The 15,995-nt window shown below is 34.5% G+C and overlaps 4 protein-coding genes across 5 annotated transcripts in view; 3 read left to right on the top strand and 1 right to left on the bottom strand.

The window, feature by feature from the left end:
• Positions 3,830–5,849, top strand: LOC107629765. 2 transcript variants are annotated; one of them, XM_021118259.1, is made up of 2 exons: positions 3,830–4,788; positions 5,258–5,849. In XM_021118259.1, the coding sequence occupies exons 1-2, from the start codon at positions 3,901–3,903 to the stop codon at positions 5,594–5,596; spliced, it is 1,227 nt and encodes a 408-aa protein (XP_020973918.1). In that variant the 5' UTR covers positions 3,830–3,900; the 3' UTR covers positions 5,597–5,849. The 2 variants fall into 2 exon arrangements, with proteins under 2 accessions (XP_020973918.1, XP_016188134.1); XM_016332648.2 differs by having other exon boundaries at positions 3,838–4,890.
• LOC107634207 (transcription factor bHLH81) lies at positions 5,965–9,414 on the bottom strand. The gene is made up of 5 exons (XM_016337778.2): positions 8,145–9,414; positions 7,931–8,044; positions 7,745–7,810; positions 6,380–6,448; positions 5,965–6,290 (listed from the first exon to the last, which is right to left on the bottom strand). The coding sequence occupies exons 1-5, from the start codon at positions 8,487–8,489 to the stop codon at positions 6,237–6,239; spliced, it is 648 nt and encodes a 215-aa protein (XP_016193264.2). The 5' UTR covers positions 8,490–9,414; the 3' UTR covers positions 5,965–6,236.
• LOC107629764 (protein NRT1/ PTR FAMILY 5.10-like) lies at positions 9,878–12,931 on the top strand. Its single transcript, XM_016332647.2, has 4 exons — positions 9,878–10,218; positions 10,306–10,521; positions 10,769–11,577; positions 11,952–12,931. Exons 3-4 carry the CDS (start codon positions 11,072–11,074, stop codon positions 12,775–12,777), a joined length of 1,332 nt encoding a protein of 443 aa, XP_016188133.1. The 5' UTR covers positions 9,878–10,218; positions 10,306–10,521; positions 10,769–11,071; the 3' UTR covers positions 12,778–12,931.
• The window catches only part of LOC107629763 (protein NRT1/ PTR FAMILY 5.10), a 6,607-nt gene continuing 5,652 nt past the window's right edge, over positions 15,041–15,995 (top strand). The window contains exons 1-2 of the mRNA XM_016332646.2: positions 15,041–15,479; positions 15,567–15,784. Of these exons, the coding sequence (XP_016188132.1) occupies positions 15,332–15,479; positions 15,567–15,784 (366 nt within the window). The 5' untranslated portion in view covers positions 15,041–15,331. The remainder of the gene's footprint in view (positions 15,480–15,566; positions 15,785–15,995) is intronic.

The following is a 15,995-nucleotide window of genomic DNA, read 5'->3' as shown; positions in this document are numbered from 1 at the left end:
AGATATCCCAAATTATCCTCTCTCAAATTTTTTTTTTGTTTTTGAAAGGGGGGTGAATTTCATTAAATAAGGCTGTGCCCAGTACATCCAAAAAGGCCAAATTTGTAACATGTGTTAGAGCCTCTTTTTGACCCATATTGTTGTGATAAAAAAAAAATATTATTCTCCACATCTAAACAATTTTAATATCTAAGTTTATTCAAATAATTTAGAGTCATACGTTTTTTTTTTATATTTTTCTTCCCTTCCCACGCTTCTTCAATCCTGTACGTCTTCTTCTCCTCCTTATTTTTTATTATTTTTCACTTTCATTATTGTTGTTGTCACCATGACTAAACCACGCCAATCACCATCCTAATATACTCAACGACATAGATCAAATTTGGATGAGTAATATGGAAATTACATGCCGAGTGATCTCATGCATGTCTATTTCCATCTGGTCCATCTTTATTGAGATCAAACACAATACAAATATTGCAAAATGAACATTTCATATAACATGAAATAAACCATCAACTTAATTCTGCAGAAAAATAACTCAATATCTGTCATAGGACATATAGCATAAACTCCCACTAAACCAAGACATCACAACTATTGACACCCATCCGAGCAGTGTGCTCATGAAAAACTTTAGGGATCAATCCCTTGGTTAATGGGTCTGCTAGCATATACTCTGTTCCTATATGTTCTATGGAAATCTGTTTTTCTTGAATTTTCTTCTTGACAACTAAGAACTTGATGTCTATATGCTTCGATTTTGCCAAGCTCTTATTGTTGTTGGAGTATAATACTGCTGACTTGTTGTCACAGAATATCTTTAATGGCTTTTCAATGCCATCTACTATACGAAGCTCAGTGACAAAGTTTCGCAATCATATGCCGCTCAGGAATTGAGCGTTTCATGATCATAATGCTCATTCGATTGGATCTTTCCCACTTCTCTATTTTAACCTCATTGAGATTTTCCGGAGTGGAAGTGGGTTTCTCCTCTCGAAGAGCTATATCTAGATCCATACAACCGAGGACAATCTCCACGGTATCCTTCCAAACTTTAAAGTTTGAACCATTCAGCATAGGAATACTGCTAATTTGCGCAGAAACGTTGGTAGCTAAAGCCATAATTTCTGGATTAGAACAAAAAGAACATGCAGTAAACATTAGTTAATTAATGGGTAAAAAAAATCCATATTGAGATATCCAGCACAACATTAATTTTCAATCTTTGGATAGAAAAATTAACTGTAAGTGATACTCTCATTGCAGTAATCAAATATTGTCAAAATTCCTGTCACACATTAAGCCTTTCTTTGGACCGACTTAATGCGCACATGGAGACTTAAACTTTGCAACATATTTATTACCGCATATATTTTCTATTAATTGGCCAAACAATAACCTTCCTTTGGGCCGATTATTGATCGCATAATTAATAGGAAATAAACAAAAGTGTACAATGCTTATTATTTGGCCAAACAATAAACTTCCTTTGGGCCGATTATTGTTCGCATAAATAATAAGTATTATTTTATTCTTAATTACCCAAATATTTATTTACCATTAATATGTGCATGTAATTCGGCCAAATATAGGCCTTCCTTTGGGCCGACCAATATTCGCATAAATTACATATCACCATATTCCTTATGTTTTGAATAAATTAATTTTCACAAAAGAAGCTACTTTGGCAGCATAATGTTCAATCAATTTATTCCAAAACCAAATCTTTATAAAATATGTGGGTATAATAATTCAAATTGTTACTAATTTCTTTATGTAACAATTAAAAAAATATTTAAATCGCAAAAGGATTTAAATCTTAATGGTGTCTTTTTTTTAGACCTTTAAAAAAATTTATAATTTAATAGTACTCCATCAATATTTCAAATGAAATTATCAATTTTACAAACAAATAAAATACAACATGCTTTACACATTCTGTACGCAAAAATGTATATATGAATGACCGTAAACACAATCGGGTTCAACGCAAATAATATATATTATATATATATGCATATATAAATGGCTGAAAAGGGAGCAAGCAAGCTTAATGCAAACACAGGACCAAGCAAGCTTAACGCAAACGATCAATAATATATATACGTATCAATTTATATATATATACATTGATGCACACACAAACGCAAACAAGTTCATATATATGCGTGCAACGGTTTTACCACGTAAACAACATACATTGATACATATATATATTGATTCGATAATAGAAAAATAAAAATCGAATATTTTCGATGATTAAATTATGGATGGCTCCGATACCACTTGTGAGAATAAATTAATTTTCATAACCCAGATCATCCATATTGAATCACCAAAAATAACATAATGCGGAAGCGTACCTGAATTCATAAACATGAATTATGATTGGAAGATTTTGGATCTTGTGGTTCTTTCGATCTTCCTCAACCAAAGCCTTCTGTATTCCTAGGAGGCTGTACTGTAACTCTTTTGATGGGGAAAGAGCAACAAAGGCGGCTTTGGTATATTGGGGACCGAAACCCTGAAGGTCTATAAAAATAAAATAAAATAAAATAAAATAAAATTTTATAAAAAAATAAAAAGAGCATTTATATAAATAAAATATTAAAAAATAATCAAATAAAAAATAAAAATAGAGTATTTTTTGGTGTTCTAAATATTAAATCAGATGCCTACATAGAAGCATGGAAATAAAATCAGGTTATGAGATAGTAATTAAGTCTATCTATGTATAATATCAGTTAAACTTTAGATTTAACTAATATAAGTGGGTGACCATTTTGATGAGAGGCTCCAACGTTAGACTGTCATTGAATGTTGTTATACCTATTTCTATGTTCACTTTATCTGCTTTCCTTTGTGATTTTTTTTTTATTAATTTATTATGATTTTGCAAGGTATCTTGCAACTATACTAAATTGAATTCAAACTCTCGCATTTATAGATAGAGAAGAGATAAGGATATAATCTCTCCATAAAGAATATCTTAGTAAGAAAGAAGTAAAATAATCAGCTTATTAAATAGTGGTTGAGTCAATCTATTAATATGTATGATAGCTGCTAAATTTAGAATTTGACCAATATAATACAGGCGGTGGGGAACTATTTGGGTGAGAAGTTCGGTGAAAATCTAACTCACGTTTTTATACGCATATATTTATTTATGCAATTTTATCTGCTTTCTTTTGTTGTTTTTTCATTATGATTTCAAATGGTATTTTGCAACGTTAAGATGAAGACAAATTGTCACTGCATTGATTGATAAAGAAAAGATAACGATGTAATTAGCACAGTAAATAAATAATAACTTTATTCAGTAGATAGTGATAATTCAATATAATTATGATTGTAGCACAAAAAATAGAATATTTTATGAATAAATAAATTAAACATTTTATTTATTAATTTATATAATTTAGATGGTATTTACATTTTTAAATTGTATTATATATTTTATCTTTGATCATTTTTATTGTTAATTTGGATTTTTTTTAGTAAAAAAATAATTTTTTTAAATAAAATATGTTTATTTAATTCGTTTAAAAATGGATTATTCAACCCTCTAGTAAAAATATAAGACAAGAGTTAAGAGATCGATTCACTAAGAAAACAGTGGAATGTTATGGTAGCGCACTCACACTCATCCAGCAAACAGACCCCTTTGATCTCGACACGGTAAGGGTTACGTGGCCACTTCAGGTAGAGCTATAACACGTGTTGCCACCTGATTCTATTCCTCCATACAACGTGTCAGTTACATTGGAGTGTTGCAAACCACCGACTTCTGCATATTCCAAAAACCGAAACAAATCTCCAATCTGCGACATCGTATATACAACAATCCCATCACATCGTTCAACCTTCAAAGTCCATTTTTCATTTCCAATAGTAACAATGATGAACGTATTAGCGTTGAGTCTGTTTTTGACTTCTCTTGCAGGAGCAGGCCTGTTCTCTCCCACGCCGTCCGCAGATCAAAAGCAAGCGGAAAGCACCATTGTCAAAGAAGGCCATCGGGTTGTCGTTGTTGAATTTGATGGAGATGGTCATCAGAACACCAAAATCTCCATTTCACCGGAGCAGCACGCAGAATCCGACCCCGGTGGTGTTCTTCTCAACACCGCCAAGGAGAAGATGAAGGAGGCGGCATCCGTTCTCCCTAACGTGGGACAAGGATTATCCTCCCAAGCACATGATGCCGCCTTCCTCCACGCTTCCAAGGACCTCATTTGTGATGCCTACGGAAAGTGCAAGCATAAGATAGCCAGTGCCGTGGATAAAGCCAAAGACAAAGCCCATGACGTTATAGACCTAGAGAGAGAGTCGTTGGCAAGGAAGAAAGAGGCGGCGCGTGGTGTAGTTGAGAAGGCCAAAGAAACCGTTTACGATAAAGCTCATGATGCAAAGGAGTATACAAAAGAAGCTGTGGAGAAGGCAAAAGAACAAGGGCAAACCCTCAGGAATGATGTGGTTATGAACGTCACGGAAGGAAATGATATGCTTTTGGGGGTTCGGGTAGCCATGAGGCGAGTTGCTGCTGAATATTTGGGATCCATGGACTATTTGGATTCATTAATGGGTGTGGCAAATTTGATGGGGTTTGCAACTGCTTATGGACTGTGTGTTTGGGTTACTTTCTTCTCAAGCTATGTGCTGTCGAGGGTTATGCCGAGACAACAATTTGCGGTGGTACAAAGTAAGATATACCCTGTATATTTCAAAGCTATGGCTTATAGTACTGGGATGGCTTTGGTGGGCCATGTCTTTGGCCATAGGACCAAGGCGCTCTCTCGTAAAGCTGAGATATTTCAAGCTTATAACCTTATTGCTGCACTTTTCACTGTTTTTGCCAATTCTGTTTACTTGGAACCTCGCGCTACTAAGGTATATAACCGTTACTTCTTCCTTCACTTAGATTACAGACTAGTCTCTGCTGACAGTTAAAACCAATTCTCTTTCTTGGAAATATTAATGACAATTAATGATTTCATATGAGCACTTCAGCATCAATGTTTTCCACCTTCGTATTTTGGTATTGAAAGCTGTTAAAAACATTTTAAATACACAAACAAGTTAAGGTTTATATGGTGTTGAAGTAATCATAAAGAGAATGTGGAATCATGTGTCTGCTTATTTTTCGTACACATATCAAGATTTACCTCGTTGAGATTATACTGGTATCAGGATATAATGGTATCAGGGAAGCTTTTTAAAATATGATATTGATTCAATTTTTCTTTTTAATGATTAGCTGATGTTCGAAAGGATGAAACTGGAGAAAGAAGAAGGAAGGGGAAGAGAGGATATGACTGGTGAACATAGCAGAACAGAAGAGCATCAACATCAGCACAGTACTGCTGATCCTAATGAAACCGGCACAAATAGCGCCACCACCCCAGCCTCGGCCTCAGGAGCAGCAACACCCACACGAGGTGCAGAGCAAGATGCATTCAGATCGAAAATTTTCAAGCTTAATGAGAAGCTGAAGAAGTTGAATTCATACTCCTCCATCTTAAACATCCTCACTCTCATGTTTCTTACTTGGCATCTCATCTATTTGGGTCAGCGTGTTCATCACGGCCCATGTTGAGCTAAAAAAAATTTAGCAGTAATGTTTCTTGTGAAGATACGTGTTTGTAAATGTGTGTTTTATGTTTGTGATGACTAGTGTAGTCAATCCGTAGATTTATATCTTTCATAGTTCATAGTTTATTAGTATGTTTATGTTTACGAAGTACGTTATAATATAGTGTTTTTTTCCTCATGATTAATGTGTTATGCTTATATCAATGAGTTTTCACAGTATGGATCATGCTTTAAATAAAGGAACGGTTACATTACCTTCAATCTTTGGTCGGAACTCGGAAGTGACGCATTTGGTTTGCTTTCGTCACTGTTCCTACATCTATTTGTTTGAAATTAATTAAATGGTAAATAAATAAATTATATGCTGCTTTTAGGATTCATTCGCCTCTGATGGTTAAGCAAGTGTCACAAATTTGGTCGGATGAAAATATGCAAATGACGCAAAACTACAAAGGGACTTCTCTACTGAAGTTAATTCATCAAAGAATTTGTTGGGGCAGTCAAACGTAAAAAAACTTGCAAGGTATTTTCAGGTCTTAAAAAGAATTAAGAACCACTCAACATGATCTTATGTATAATCTGTTATGTATAATCTGTTGATTCTCATTGCATGCGGATGCAAACACAAAGCAATCTACTTATATCTATCTACTCCTTTGAACCACACAATTACATCTTTGTTGTTGCTCCGATAGTTCCTGCAATATATATTATAAGTTCATCAATGTAAAATCACTACTCTACTCACAAAGGCAAAAGATTTAATCAAAAATAAAATAAGATGTACCTCAATTTGCTTTTGGAGAGACTTGACATAAGCTACTGCCTCATCTAACATGTCTGCAGTATTAGTTTGCTACAAGAACCAAGCCATCACCAAATCAATATAACCAAAGATTACCACGTATCATCTACAAGTAAATCCAAGAGTCCAAAATTTATGTTATATAACTTATCTTTCATGTTATTTAGATTATTTTTCATTAGTAATAATGTAGACTCAATTACAATTAATTTTGTAATATGAGTACAAAAAGAGTACATAAAATGAATCACCTTTAAAAAAAATAAAAAAAATTGAGTCAAGATTGTTGCTAATGAAAAATAATCTAAATAATATTTTATAACATAAATTAATACTATATACCTGTGAACTCTTGTTTATATTTAAACAAAGGAAAATTAACCAAACGGCAGAACTGAAATGGGAGACAGAGAGTAGAGAAAAACAAGTACAAAACAACAATGAGGCCTATAACAGGAATGTATATTAGTTGGAGCTGATGTTTCAAGAATTCAGTAGCATAGTACTCCAACAAAATTTCTAGTCTTACAGAGCAAGTTTATTCGTGCATTTAACAAACTTCGATAAAATGAGTGGAAAGGAAGTGTCTCCCCTACAAAACCATACAAAGTTTGTTCCAAAATTCGCAAACCATTTCAGAATGTAAAAAGGTAAGTGGTTGACACACAAATATAGAGCCTTTTGTGCCCATAAAAAATCCTTTGTACTCCATTCTATACAGTATCCTTATCTTTTCTTGTACACCAAAATGACAATTTTGCTTGAAATTTTTTTTAACTACCAATTGATCGAATCGAATCAGTAAATGAGTAAGAGTTAAATATTTTATTTATTATTGTATGGACTGCAAAATATTAACAGATTGTTAGTTGAAAAAAAGTTGGTTCACACGCAATTTTTTTCATATACTAACTTGTCATTCTGTTTTATACTTTTATTTGACTGAAATCTTCTCTGTATTTCATTATCTCATGTACAAACAATAATATTTACTAAATTCTATTCGGACATACTCTGCTGCATTATTAATCACATATGTTAATGTAATAAATACCACTAGAAAAAATCTGGTCGTAAATTCGAATAGCTCCAATTATATAATAGAAATGAAATGATTACAAATCCATAAAGTAATATTGTTCCAAATAAATTTCACACGAGAATTCACTTGAAAATGAAGTGAAGTCATGCATTTTGTTTGACATTCCAAAAGAATAGTTTTAGTCTCCACCTATGACTAATCTCAATATAATTATGGCAGTAGCAAAAGCATAAAATATGAAGTTAACAGGAGTGGAAGTAAATTACTAAGCAAGAAGAGTAGTTTAAGATGAAAAGTACACTAACCTTATCCATGTTTGGCACAAGTTCCTGCAGCTTCCTGATACGATCACTGATACGAGTCCTCCGAACCTGCACCATGAGGTCCGAAAAAGAAGCAACAAGAACGCGAATTCTAAGTAAAGGCTTCTTTAGAAAGAGAATTTGAAATGTGATGCTGCAACTGCACATGTATGGCAAGATTGGATTTACCCTTTCAGCAATACTCCTAGGATGAGTAGCACAGCCACGCTTTGCTCGAACTTTCCAAGGCACAGAATCCTTCATAATCTTATTCTCCACTTTCACCCCTCTCTGCTTAATTTCCTAATACATCACCAAAATATTTGAGATAAGTTAAAAGACATCAAGTTAATAGCATGAAATAAGTAACTAACAAAAAGAAAGAGTAATAACTGATTTGAACCTGCGGGATTGGATTATTCGCGCTGCTGTTATCCGGAGAAGCGTAGGCGTAGTCGTAGTCGTAGTTGGAGGATACGTATTGTTGAGAGTAGTCGAATACAAAATCGGCGGGAGAACTATTGTGGCGGAAAACCCCGCTTGTGTCACCGGAAAGAAGCTGAGTGAATCCCTGCTGGTGGATGCTGCTGCTGCTATTCAACGCCGGAGGATCAGCTTCTTCTTCTCCTTCTCCTTCCACTTCTTCCTTGACAAAAATTGATTCTAACCAGCTCGCTGGAGTTGAACGGAACCTGGCAACACCACCGCTGCTACCGCCACCGCCACTGCCACTACTACTGGGCTGCATCGTCAGAGCCTCAATTCTCAACGTTGGCCTCAGGAGTTGCTGTGTTGCTCGTAAGTTAATGAATAAGGAAGGATTCTAGGTTTTAAGTTAACGATGTGTTGTTGTTGGTGGTGTTTCCTGAGGTTGGAGCAACGGAATTGAAATTGAAGGGGGTGGTGGCCTTTTTGTTTTCAACATATATTCTGCACCTACTAATTTTAGCCCTTTTTAACACTAAATCGGTAAATCCACACACATTAAGCATGCAACATAAATTTTTATTACAATAAAAATGAGATTAGAATGAATACAAACAGGAACTCTAGGTTTTTGTTTTGATCTGTGTTCGGTGATGTTACGCAAAAGCGGACGCTAGAGTGCTACACTGTTTCGCTTTATCTTGCCTGGTCTCTTCATGTTCTTCATTTCCATTTATGGACCATCTAATGTGTAGCATATTTGCATGATGAACGGTGGTGGATGCAGTATGTAGGGTCCAACAGCCGCAAAGTTATACACTGCAACTTGTGAAGGAAAGGATAGGATGGGGACATTCGCTCTTCTACTCACTCATTGTCTCTCACGCGCCTTCGTTTCACGCTTATCTCTGCCCCCGCTTAGGTGCATGTACTGAAAAGAGTTTGCTGCTTATTATGCATCTTTATGAACTTCTATTGCCTTAATTTATTAGCCAAATAAACACTACCTACTAACTAGTTGTATTGTTTTGTTTTCATGTGTTGGAAATATGGCTGCTTGCAAATTGCAATACTGTTGTCATTTCTGCAATTCCTTCCATGACCAGCTACCCCTTCGTTTTTATTCTTGGGGCAAAACTTCTTTATTAATAGACAAACCTGGATCCGCAAGCCAACAGACATTTGATACTATTTATGATAGAGTGGTTCAAAGATGACTATTTTAATTTAATTAACAATTTCCTTAAGTAAACAAGAGTGATTTAGTCATTTTAAACAACTATAATTAATAATTATTAATTTTTTTATCAGACGAAATTAATTATCAAAATATACATGAGTCAAATTATCAAACTGGGCCAAATTTTATATAATATATATAATCATTAGTCTTTAAATTAATAACATCACCTTTGGTTTGGGAGTAAGTTAAGACTTGCGTTTTTATCCCAGTTTTGAATCTTAAAATTTTGGAATTAATTCCAACATTTTCAGCACTATTGCATCGTGGACTAGAACGCATGATGAACCAATTCGATGATTTGAAACATTTTGCAGGCGCAACATGCAAAGTAATAAGAGGGCCTGAAATAGCAATTGGCTCATTTTGGGTCTTCTTTTAGACCATAGATATTTTTTTTGAAAATTAATTAATTTTTTATTTATTTAAATAAAAAACTAAGCTATCTTGAATTGGCTTAGTGATAAGTTTAGTAATCCTTTTAAGCAAGTTCTGAAAGTTTGCTATAATTGTTGTGCACGTGATTTGCAAAATAATTGGAAAGCAAACTTTGACTGTATTACTCCGGCAAGTATGCGTATGTCCGACTTTCCTATGTTTTATTCCGACGTGACTAATTGCCTTGATAATGAATGAGTACAGTACGTTTCAGTCCTCCATTCCAAACCCATATCCGAGGAGGCTTCCTCAGCATTGGAAGCTCCTCTGCTTGCTGACACTGATGATACCGTAAACGGCGCCGTTGACTACAAGGGACGACCTTCCATCAGATCCAAATCTGGCTCTTGGAGATCTGCTCGCTTTATCATAGGTGTGTATCTACGTATTTTCCTTCTTCCTCTCTCTTGAATTCTCGTTCCTACAAGTTACCGATTCAGTTCAATTAATTGTTCTTCAGGTGTGGAAGTGAGGAGAGGGTGGCATTCTATGGGATTCAGGGGAACCTGATATCGTATCTTACAGGGCCGCTGCAGCAGAGCACGGCGGCCGCAGCCGAAAATGTAAACATATGGTCGGGAGCATCCTCCCTGCTTCCCCTCTTTGGAGCAATCGTCGCCGATTCCTATCTTGGACGCTACCGCACTATCATTCTCGCCTCCCTCGTCTGCATTTGGTCAGTCTCACCGCTATTCCCCTTTCTCCCCTCCTCTAACCTAAAATACTCCATCTACATACACTAATCACAATTAGTAAGTAATTAAGCGATTAGCAAATGCTGTGAGTGCACCTTTAGTAATTTGTAGTATGCCCCTGTCTTCAAGCTTTTAATATATCCATGCATGTCACTATTGTGTTGTTAACTTGTTGTCGCATCTAATACATTTTCATTGCTTCTCAAAATGTGTTCGTACCTATGGAAGGTTACGAGCTGATGAGTTTTCGGGGCCCTGACGTGAGCTGTGTGGACATCAGGCCGGGAGGGCAGGGCAGTCAGTAGTGCGCTTAGGATGATTGTAGATTTGTAGTGATCCAAAAATGTAGCTTACCTCGAGGTTCTCCTCACTCTGTATTATACTGCTGCTATGTAACCGTCAGGCATTTCAGAGAGTCAGAACCTGAAAAAGAATGATCAATTTTGGGTTATTATGTAACTTTTTACGCTAATCTTTATCATAATTATCAAACATAAATGACATGGGTTAGGATCGTTAACAATATCAGCTATGCTTCCTTCTCTCAACAATCCGGAGTGCCAAGTTGGCAGGAAACTGGGATCATGCGCAACTGAAACTCAAGTAATCTTGTTCTTTATCTCACTTTATCTGGTGGCCATTGGACAAGGTGGACATAAGCCCTGTGTTCAGGCATTTGGAGCCGATCAATTTGATGAACAGCATCCGAAGGAGCTCAAGGATAGAAGCTCGTTCTTTAACTGGTGGTATTTCACAATGTGTGCAGGTTGCATGGGAACTCTTTGGATTTTGAACTATATACAGGACAACCTTAGTTGGGTCGTTGGATTTGGAATCCCTTGTGCGGTGATGATCATTGCATTGCTTGTTTTCATTCTTGGAACATGGACCTACAGGTTTAACGTCAAGGGCCATGGCAAGAGCCCTTTTCTCAGAATTGGTCGTGTCTTTGTTACAGCTGCGGGAAATCGGCAAGCAGAAACCATCCAAGAGGAAACTAGTGGAACACTCCCTCCTCAAATTTCCCAACAGTTCAAGTAAGGATTAAAACATGCTAATTTCGTAGTCCTTTATTTTATTACAAATTAGTAGTAGTCTTGAAGCAGCAACTACCACCACAATGAAATTCTTGAGTTTTGCTTCTACATTAAGCGTTGGAGGCTTGGAGCATTAAATTGTTATTGAACCGTCATCTTGCTCATATCCGAATGTTTTATTTGCTTCTAGTTTTGACTATATGCCATGCCATCTGAAGCTGCCTGAATCTATCCTAGTGTAATTGTGTACATAGAGTAACATTATTTGAACAAATCTTTGTTTTTCCTACTCTGATATTTCACTACATATATAGCCTCATTTCTTTGGATACGAAATATCATAGCTCCGTTGATGAATTTTTCAACACTGGCAGCTTCCTCAACAAAGCATTATTAGCACCAGACTGTTCCATCAAAGAAGGGAATGTCGCGGGTAGCGTCGTGGAGGTGGAAGAAGCAAAGGCAGTACTAAGGCTGGTTCCTATTTGGGCAACAACTCTGCCGTTCGCTATTGTGTTTGCTCAAGCCCCTACCTTCTTCACGAAGCAAGGATTTACGTTGGATCGCACCATATTTCCGGGCTTTGACATACCTGCTGCTTCTCTTCAAACGCTTATTGCACTTGCCATTGTTGTCATCAGTCCCATCTATGACCGCATATTTGTGCCAATAGCTAGAGCCATCACCAGGCAACCCTCCGGCATCACAAAGCTACAAAGAATTGGGATTGGGATTTTTATATCGATATTTAATGTAATATTTGCGGCTCTTGTTGAGATGAAAAGACTGCAAACAGCACAAGAGTTTGGTCTTGTTGATGAACCGGATGCAACCATTCCCATGAGTATGTGGTGGTTGATTCCCCAGTACCTCTTGCTTGGAGCTGCAGAAGTTTTCACCATGGTTGGTCTGCAGGAGTTTTTCTATGATCAGGTTCCCGATGAACTACGAAGCATGGGTCTTGCTCTGTACTTGAGCATCTTTGGTGTGGGAAACTTTCTAAGCGGCTTTCTGATTTCGGTTATTGAAGGAGTGACAGGCAGCGATGGACATGACAGTTGGTTTGCTGATAATCTGAATAAGGCGCATCTTGATTACTTCTACTGGCTACTTGCTGCCCTTAGTGTCATCGGATTTACTCTCTTCATTTGCTTTGCAAAATCCTACGTTTATAATCACAAACGGATTTCTCGAGGATAACCCACTTATTGTTTTTTTACTTTTTTCTCGTTTTGCTGGGAGGAATAATTATTTCTACTACTGAAGCGACTAAGGTTTACCCAACCCCTAATCCCCTATACCACCAACTATTATTTTTGCCAAAGGCAGTAAGAGGAGGGGGAGAATAAACACATTTCAAACTCGAGTGAGATTTACAAGAGACTTCGTGTGTGCTTGTCCCGTTTGTATAAAATAAAGGGAGTCACTTATATAAAGATGTTAAAAACGTTTTTTTTAATATATAAGAAAAGGGCTAGAATTTAGAATTATCAAAATTAATATACATAATAAGAGTATTTTAGTCATTTTATATAATAAAGGTATTGTAGTAATTTTTTATGAAAAAATAATATTAATTTAGACGGATTCAAAATTTGATTAACTATTTTTCGGTCAAATTAATTTGTCTGACCTAATTTTGACAAAAATAATATAATTTAAGTGATTATATGTGTTAAATTTTAATTATTAAAAAAATATCTTTAAAAAAAGACGTTTTCTGTGTCTTCATGGGAGCATTCCCTTGTATAAAAGTGATTTTGCAAATTTAATTTTAATGAAAAGTAAGTTTGCGTTAACGTGATTTATGTTTGGCAATCTTTATATCAAAATAGATTATAGTAAAATAAATGTTATTTGGAATATACTACTCAAAATCACTTTTAAATGAAAAATTACTAAAAGAGACATCAATTTAAATAATTTTTTATATTATTCTATCATTTTACTTTAGATAATTGAATAAATCTTATTAATTTATTTTATAATAAAATTAATATTTACTTACTAAATTAAAATAACATATAAAAAATTGATAAAATATATTTTAACACGTAAAAATACTAAAAGGAGTACTATACATCTTATAATGTCAAACAAAATGAAAATATTCTATATTATTTTAGTACTGTTATTATTCTTTAATTTAGTATCATTTTAGTCACAAAAAAAAAAATTTAGTATCATTTTGGATTATAAATTTTTATAATTAGCATATAATAAAAACGAAAATAAAGTACAATAGAAACAAAAAAATTCCATACAAACATAGAATATAATAATTACAACTAACAACATATATCATATGAACAAAAAAATTACAATAAGAAGTAAATAAAATTCATATGAATAAAACTAAATAAAAAAATAAAAAATTTTATACACAACATAAATATAGTACAATAAAGAATAGAAAAAAAATTTATATAAACAAAAAATAATAAAAATATCATAAAAAAAATATGACATCAGAACACTAAAAAAATAAAATCAGAATACAAAAAATAATATAAAAATATTTATATATAAATAAAAAATACAATAAAAATATGACATCACAACACTAAAAAAATAATATTAGAATACAAAAGTAATATAAAAAATATTTATATATAAATAAAAAAATACAATAAAAAACATAAAAATCAAAATATGAAAGAGAGTACTAAAAGTAATAAAAAAATTAAAATATTTATCTTGTTAGTGAAAGATTTTGATGAAAAAAAAAATTGGAACCAAGAACATATACAAAGAATTATTGTAAAAATTATATAGTTATTTACATTATTTTTACAGAAGAAAATAAATGATACAAATTAATAGAAGAGGAATAATTTTCTTACTTAATTTTTCAATTGTAATTAGTTTTCCCTAACATAAATATAAAAGCTAAAATTTGTAACTTTCTATAAACCTACGTTTAGATACAAAAATCACTTCTGAATTTAAAATTTCAAAGAGTTGCCAAATATAAAAATGGAATCGTTCAAAGCACTTACCCAAACTTCTATGGTTGAACTGTATGTTCACTGCACAAACGATACACATTTTATGTAAAAGAAAATTGCAAATAGATTAAATTTGGATATATTGTCCATGTATCCAATTTCCACATGTGTATGGCATTGGACATCCGTCAGTACAAAATTAACCCAAATAATTAGGCATGGACCTACATATATTGCGGATATTTATTAAAGTTGAGAGGGACAATTTCATAGTAAGGCTGATCATGTGGACGTGGTTGGTGTATTTCAACTCTTCAAGCAACCATATAATAAAGGAAGGGGATAAAATAAAAGGAAAAAACAAAGTTATGTCCCAATGTGCATAGGTTTTAGAATAATTTATATGGGACTTTTATACTTACTAAATTTTACAATGCAAATTTAAACGTAGTAAAAATATGCTTTTTAAAAAGGTGATGTTTTCTAATTTGTAGATAACTGGTTTTTTAAATAAAAAAAAAAAATCGTTAGCGACTAGATTCCCTAGTCCCTACTCCTACTTGGTCTTAGAGTTGTCGTTTCCAGTTTCTAAAAATAAGAAATAAAGAACTGTATGATACATGATTTGCAAAAGAATTGGAAAGCAAACTTTGACTGTATTACTCCAGCAACTATGCCTTTGTCTGACTTTCCTCACTTTTTATACTAACTGTGACTCGACGATTTTTAGTATGCGATGATGATGAGAGTACAACACACCGGCACCAATTAATTATTCAGCTTCAGTCCTCCATTCCAAACCATCGATGGCCATATCCGGGGAGGTTTCCTCAGAATTGGAAGCTCCTCTGGTTGCTGACACAGATAATACCGTGAACGGCGCCGTTGACTACAAGGGACGACCTTCCATCAGATCCAAATCTGGCTCGTGGAGATCTGCTCGCTTTATCATAGGTATGTATCTACGAATTCTCCTTCTTCCTCTCTCTTGAATTCTCGTTCCTAAAAGTTAGCGATTCAGTTCAATTAATTGTTCTTCAGGTGTGGAAGTGGCAGAGAGGGTGGCGTTCTATGGAATTGAGGCGAACCTGATATCGTATCTTACGGGCCCGCTGAAGCAGAGCACGGCGGCCGCAGCCGAAAATGTCAACATATGGTCGGGAGCATCCTCCCTGCTTCCCCTCTTTGGAGCATTCATCGCCGATTCCTACCTTGGACGTTACCGCACTATCATTCTCGCCTCCATCATCTATATTTTGGTCAGTTCTCATCGCTATCCCGGCCCCCTTTCTCCCCTCCTCTAACCTAAATAGTAAATACTCTATTTGACTATCTACATACATTAATCTTTATTTATCAAACCCTTCGTCCTTTTTTTTTTCCAAAGTCACCTAATTTTATTCATGTTCATGAAATGAAAAAAATATATACGTGTCCATATATCAAATCTTTCGTCCCTTAATTAAGCCA

Source organism: Arachis ipaensis, chromosome B03, assembly GCF_000816755.2.
Source record: "Arachis ipaensis cultivar K30076 chromosome B03, Araip1.1, whole genome shotgun sequence".
In the NCBI taxonomy this organism is placed as follows: Eukaryota; Viridiplantae; Streptophyta; class Magnoliopsida; order Fabales; family Fabaceae; genus Arachis; species Arachis ipaensis.
Note: the sequence above shows the minus strand (reverse complement) of the source record. Positions and strands in the feature narration are given on the sequence as shown.

What these genes read in the sequence shown, in the direction of transcription:
- LOC107634207 (XM_016337778.2), bottom strand. Translation starts at nt 8,489, where the DNA reads ATGCAGCCCAGTAGTAGTGGCAGTGGCGGTGGCGGTAGCAGCGGTGGT. An exon ending in TTGTGCCAAACATGGATAAG is followed by an intron (nt 6,449 to 7,744) that starts GTTAGTGTACTT and finishes TGGTTCTTGTAG; the next exon opens with CAAACTAATACTGCAGACAT. An exon ending in CTCTCCAAAAGCAAATTGAG is followed by an intron (nt 6,291 to 6,379) that starts GTACATCTTATT and finishes TATATATTGCAG; the next exon opens with GAACTATCGGAGCAACAACA.
- LOC107629764 (XM_016332647.2), top strand. Translation starts at nt 11,072, where the DNA reads ATGCTTCCTTCTCTCAACAATCCGGAGTGCCAAGTTGGCAGGAAACTG. An exon ending in CAAATTTCCCAACAGTTCAA is followed by an intron (nt 11,578 to 11,951) that starts GTAAGGATTAAA and finishes CAACACTGGCAG; the next exon opens with CTTCCTCAACAAAGCATTAT.
- LOC107629765 (XM_016332648.2), top strand. Translation starts at nt 3,901, where the DNA reads ATGATGAACGTATTAGCGTTGAGTCTGTTTTTGACTTCTCTTGCAGGA. An exon ending in TGGAACCTCGCGCTACTAAG is followed by an intron (nt 4,891 to 5,257) that starts GTATATAACCGT and finishes TTTAATGATTAG; the next exon opens with CTGATGTTCGAAAGGATGAA.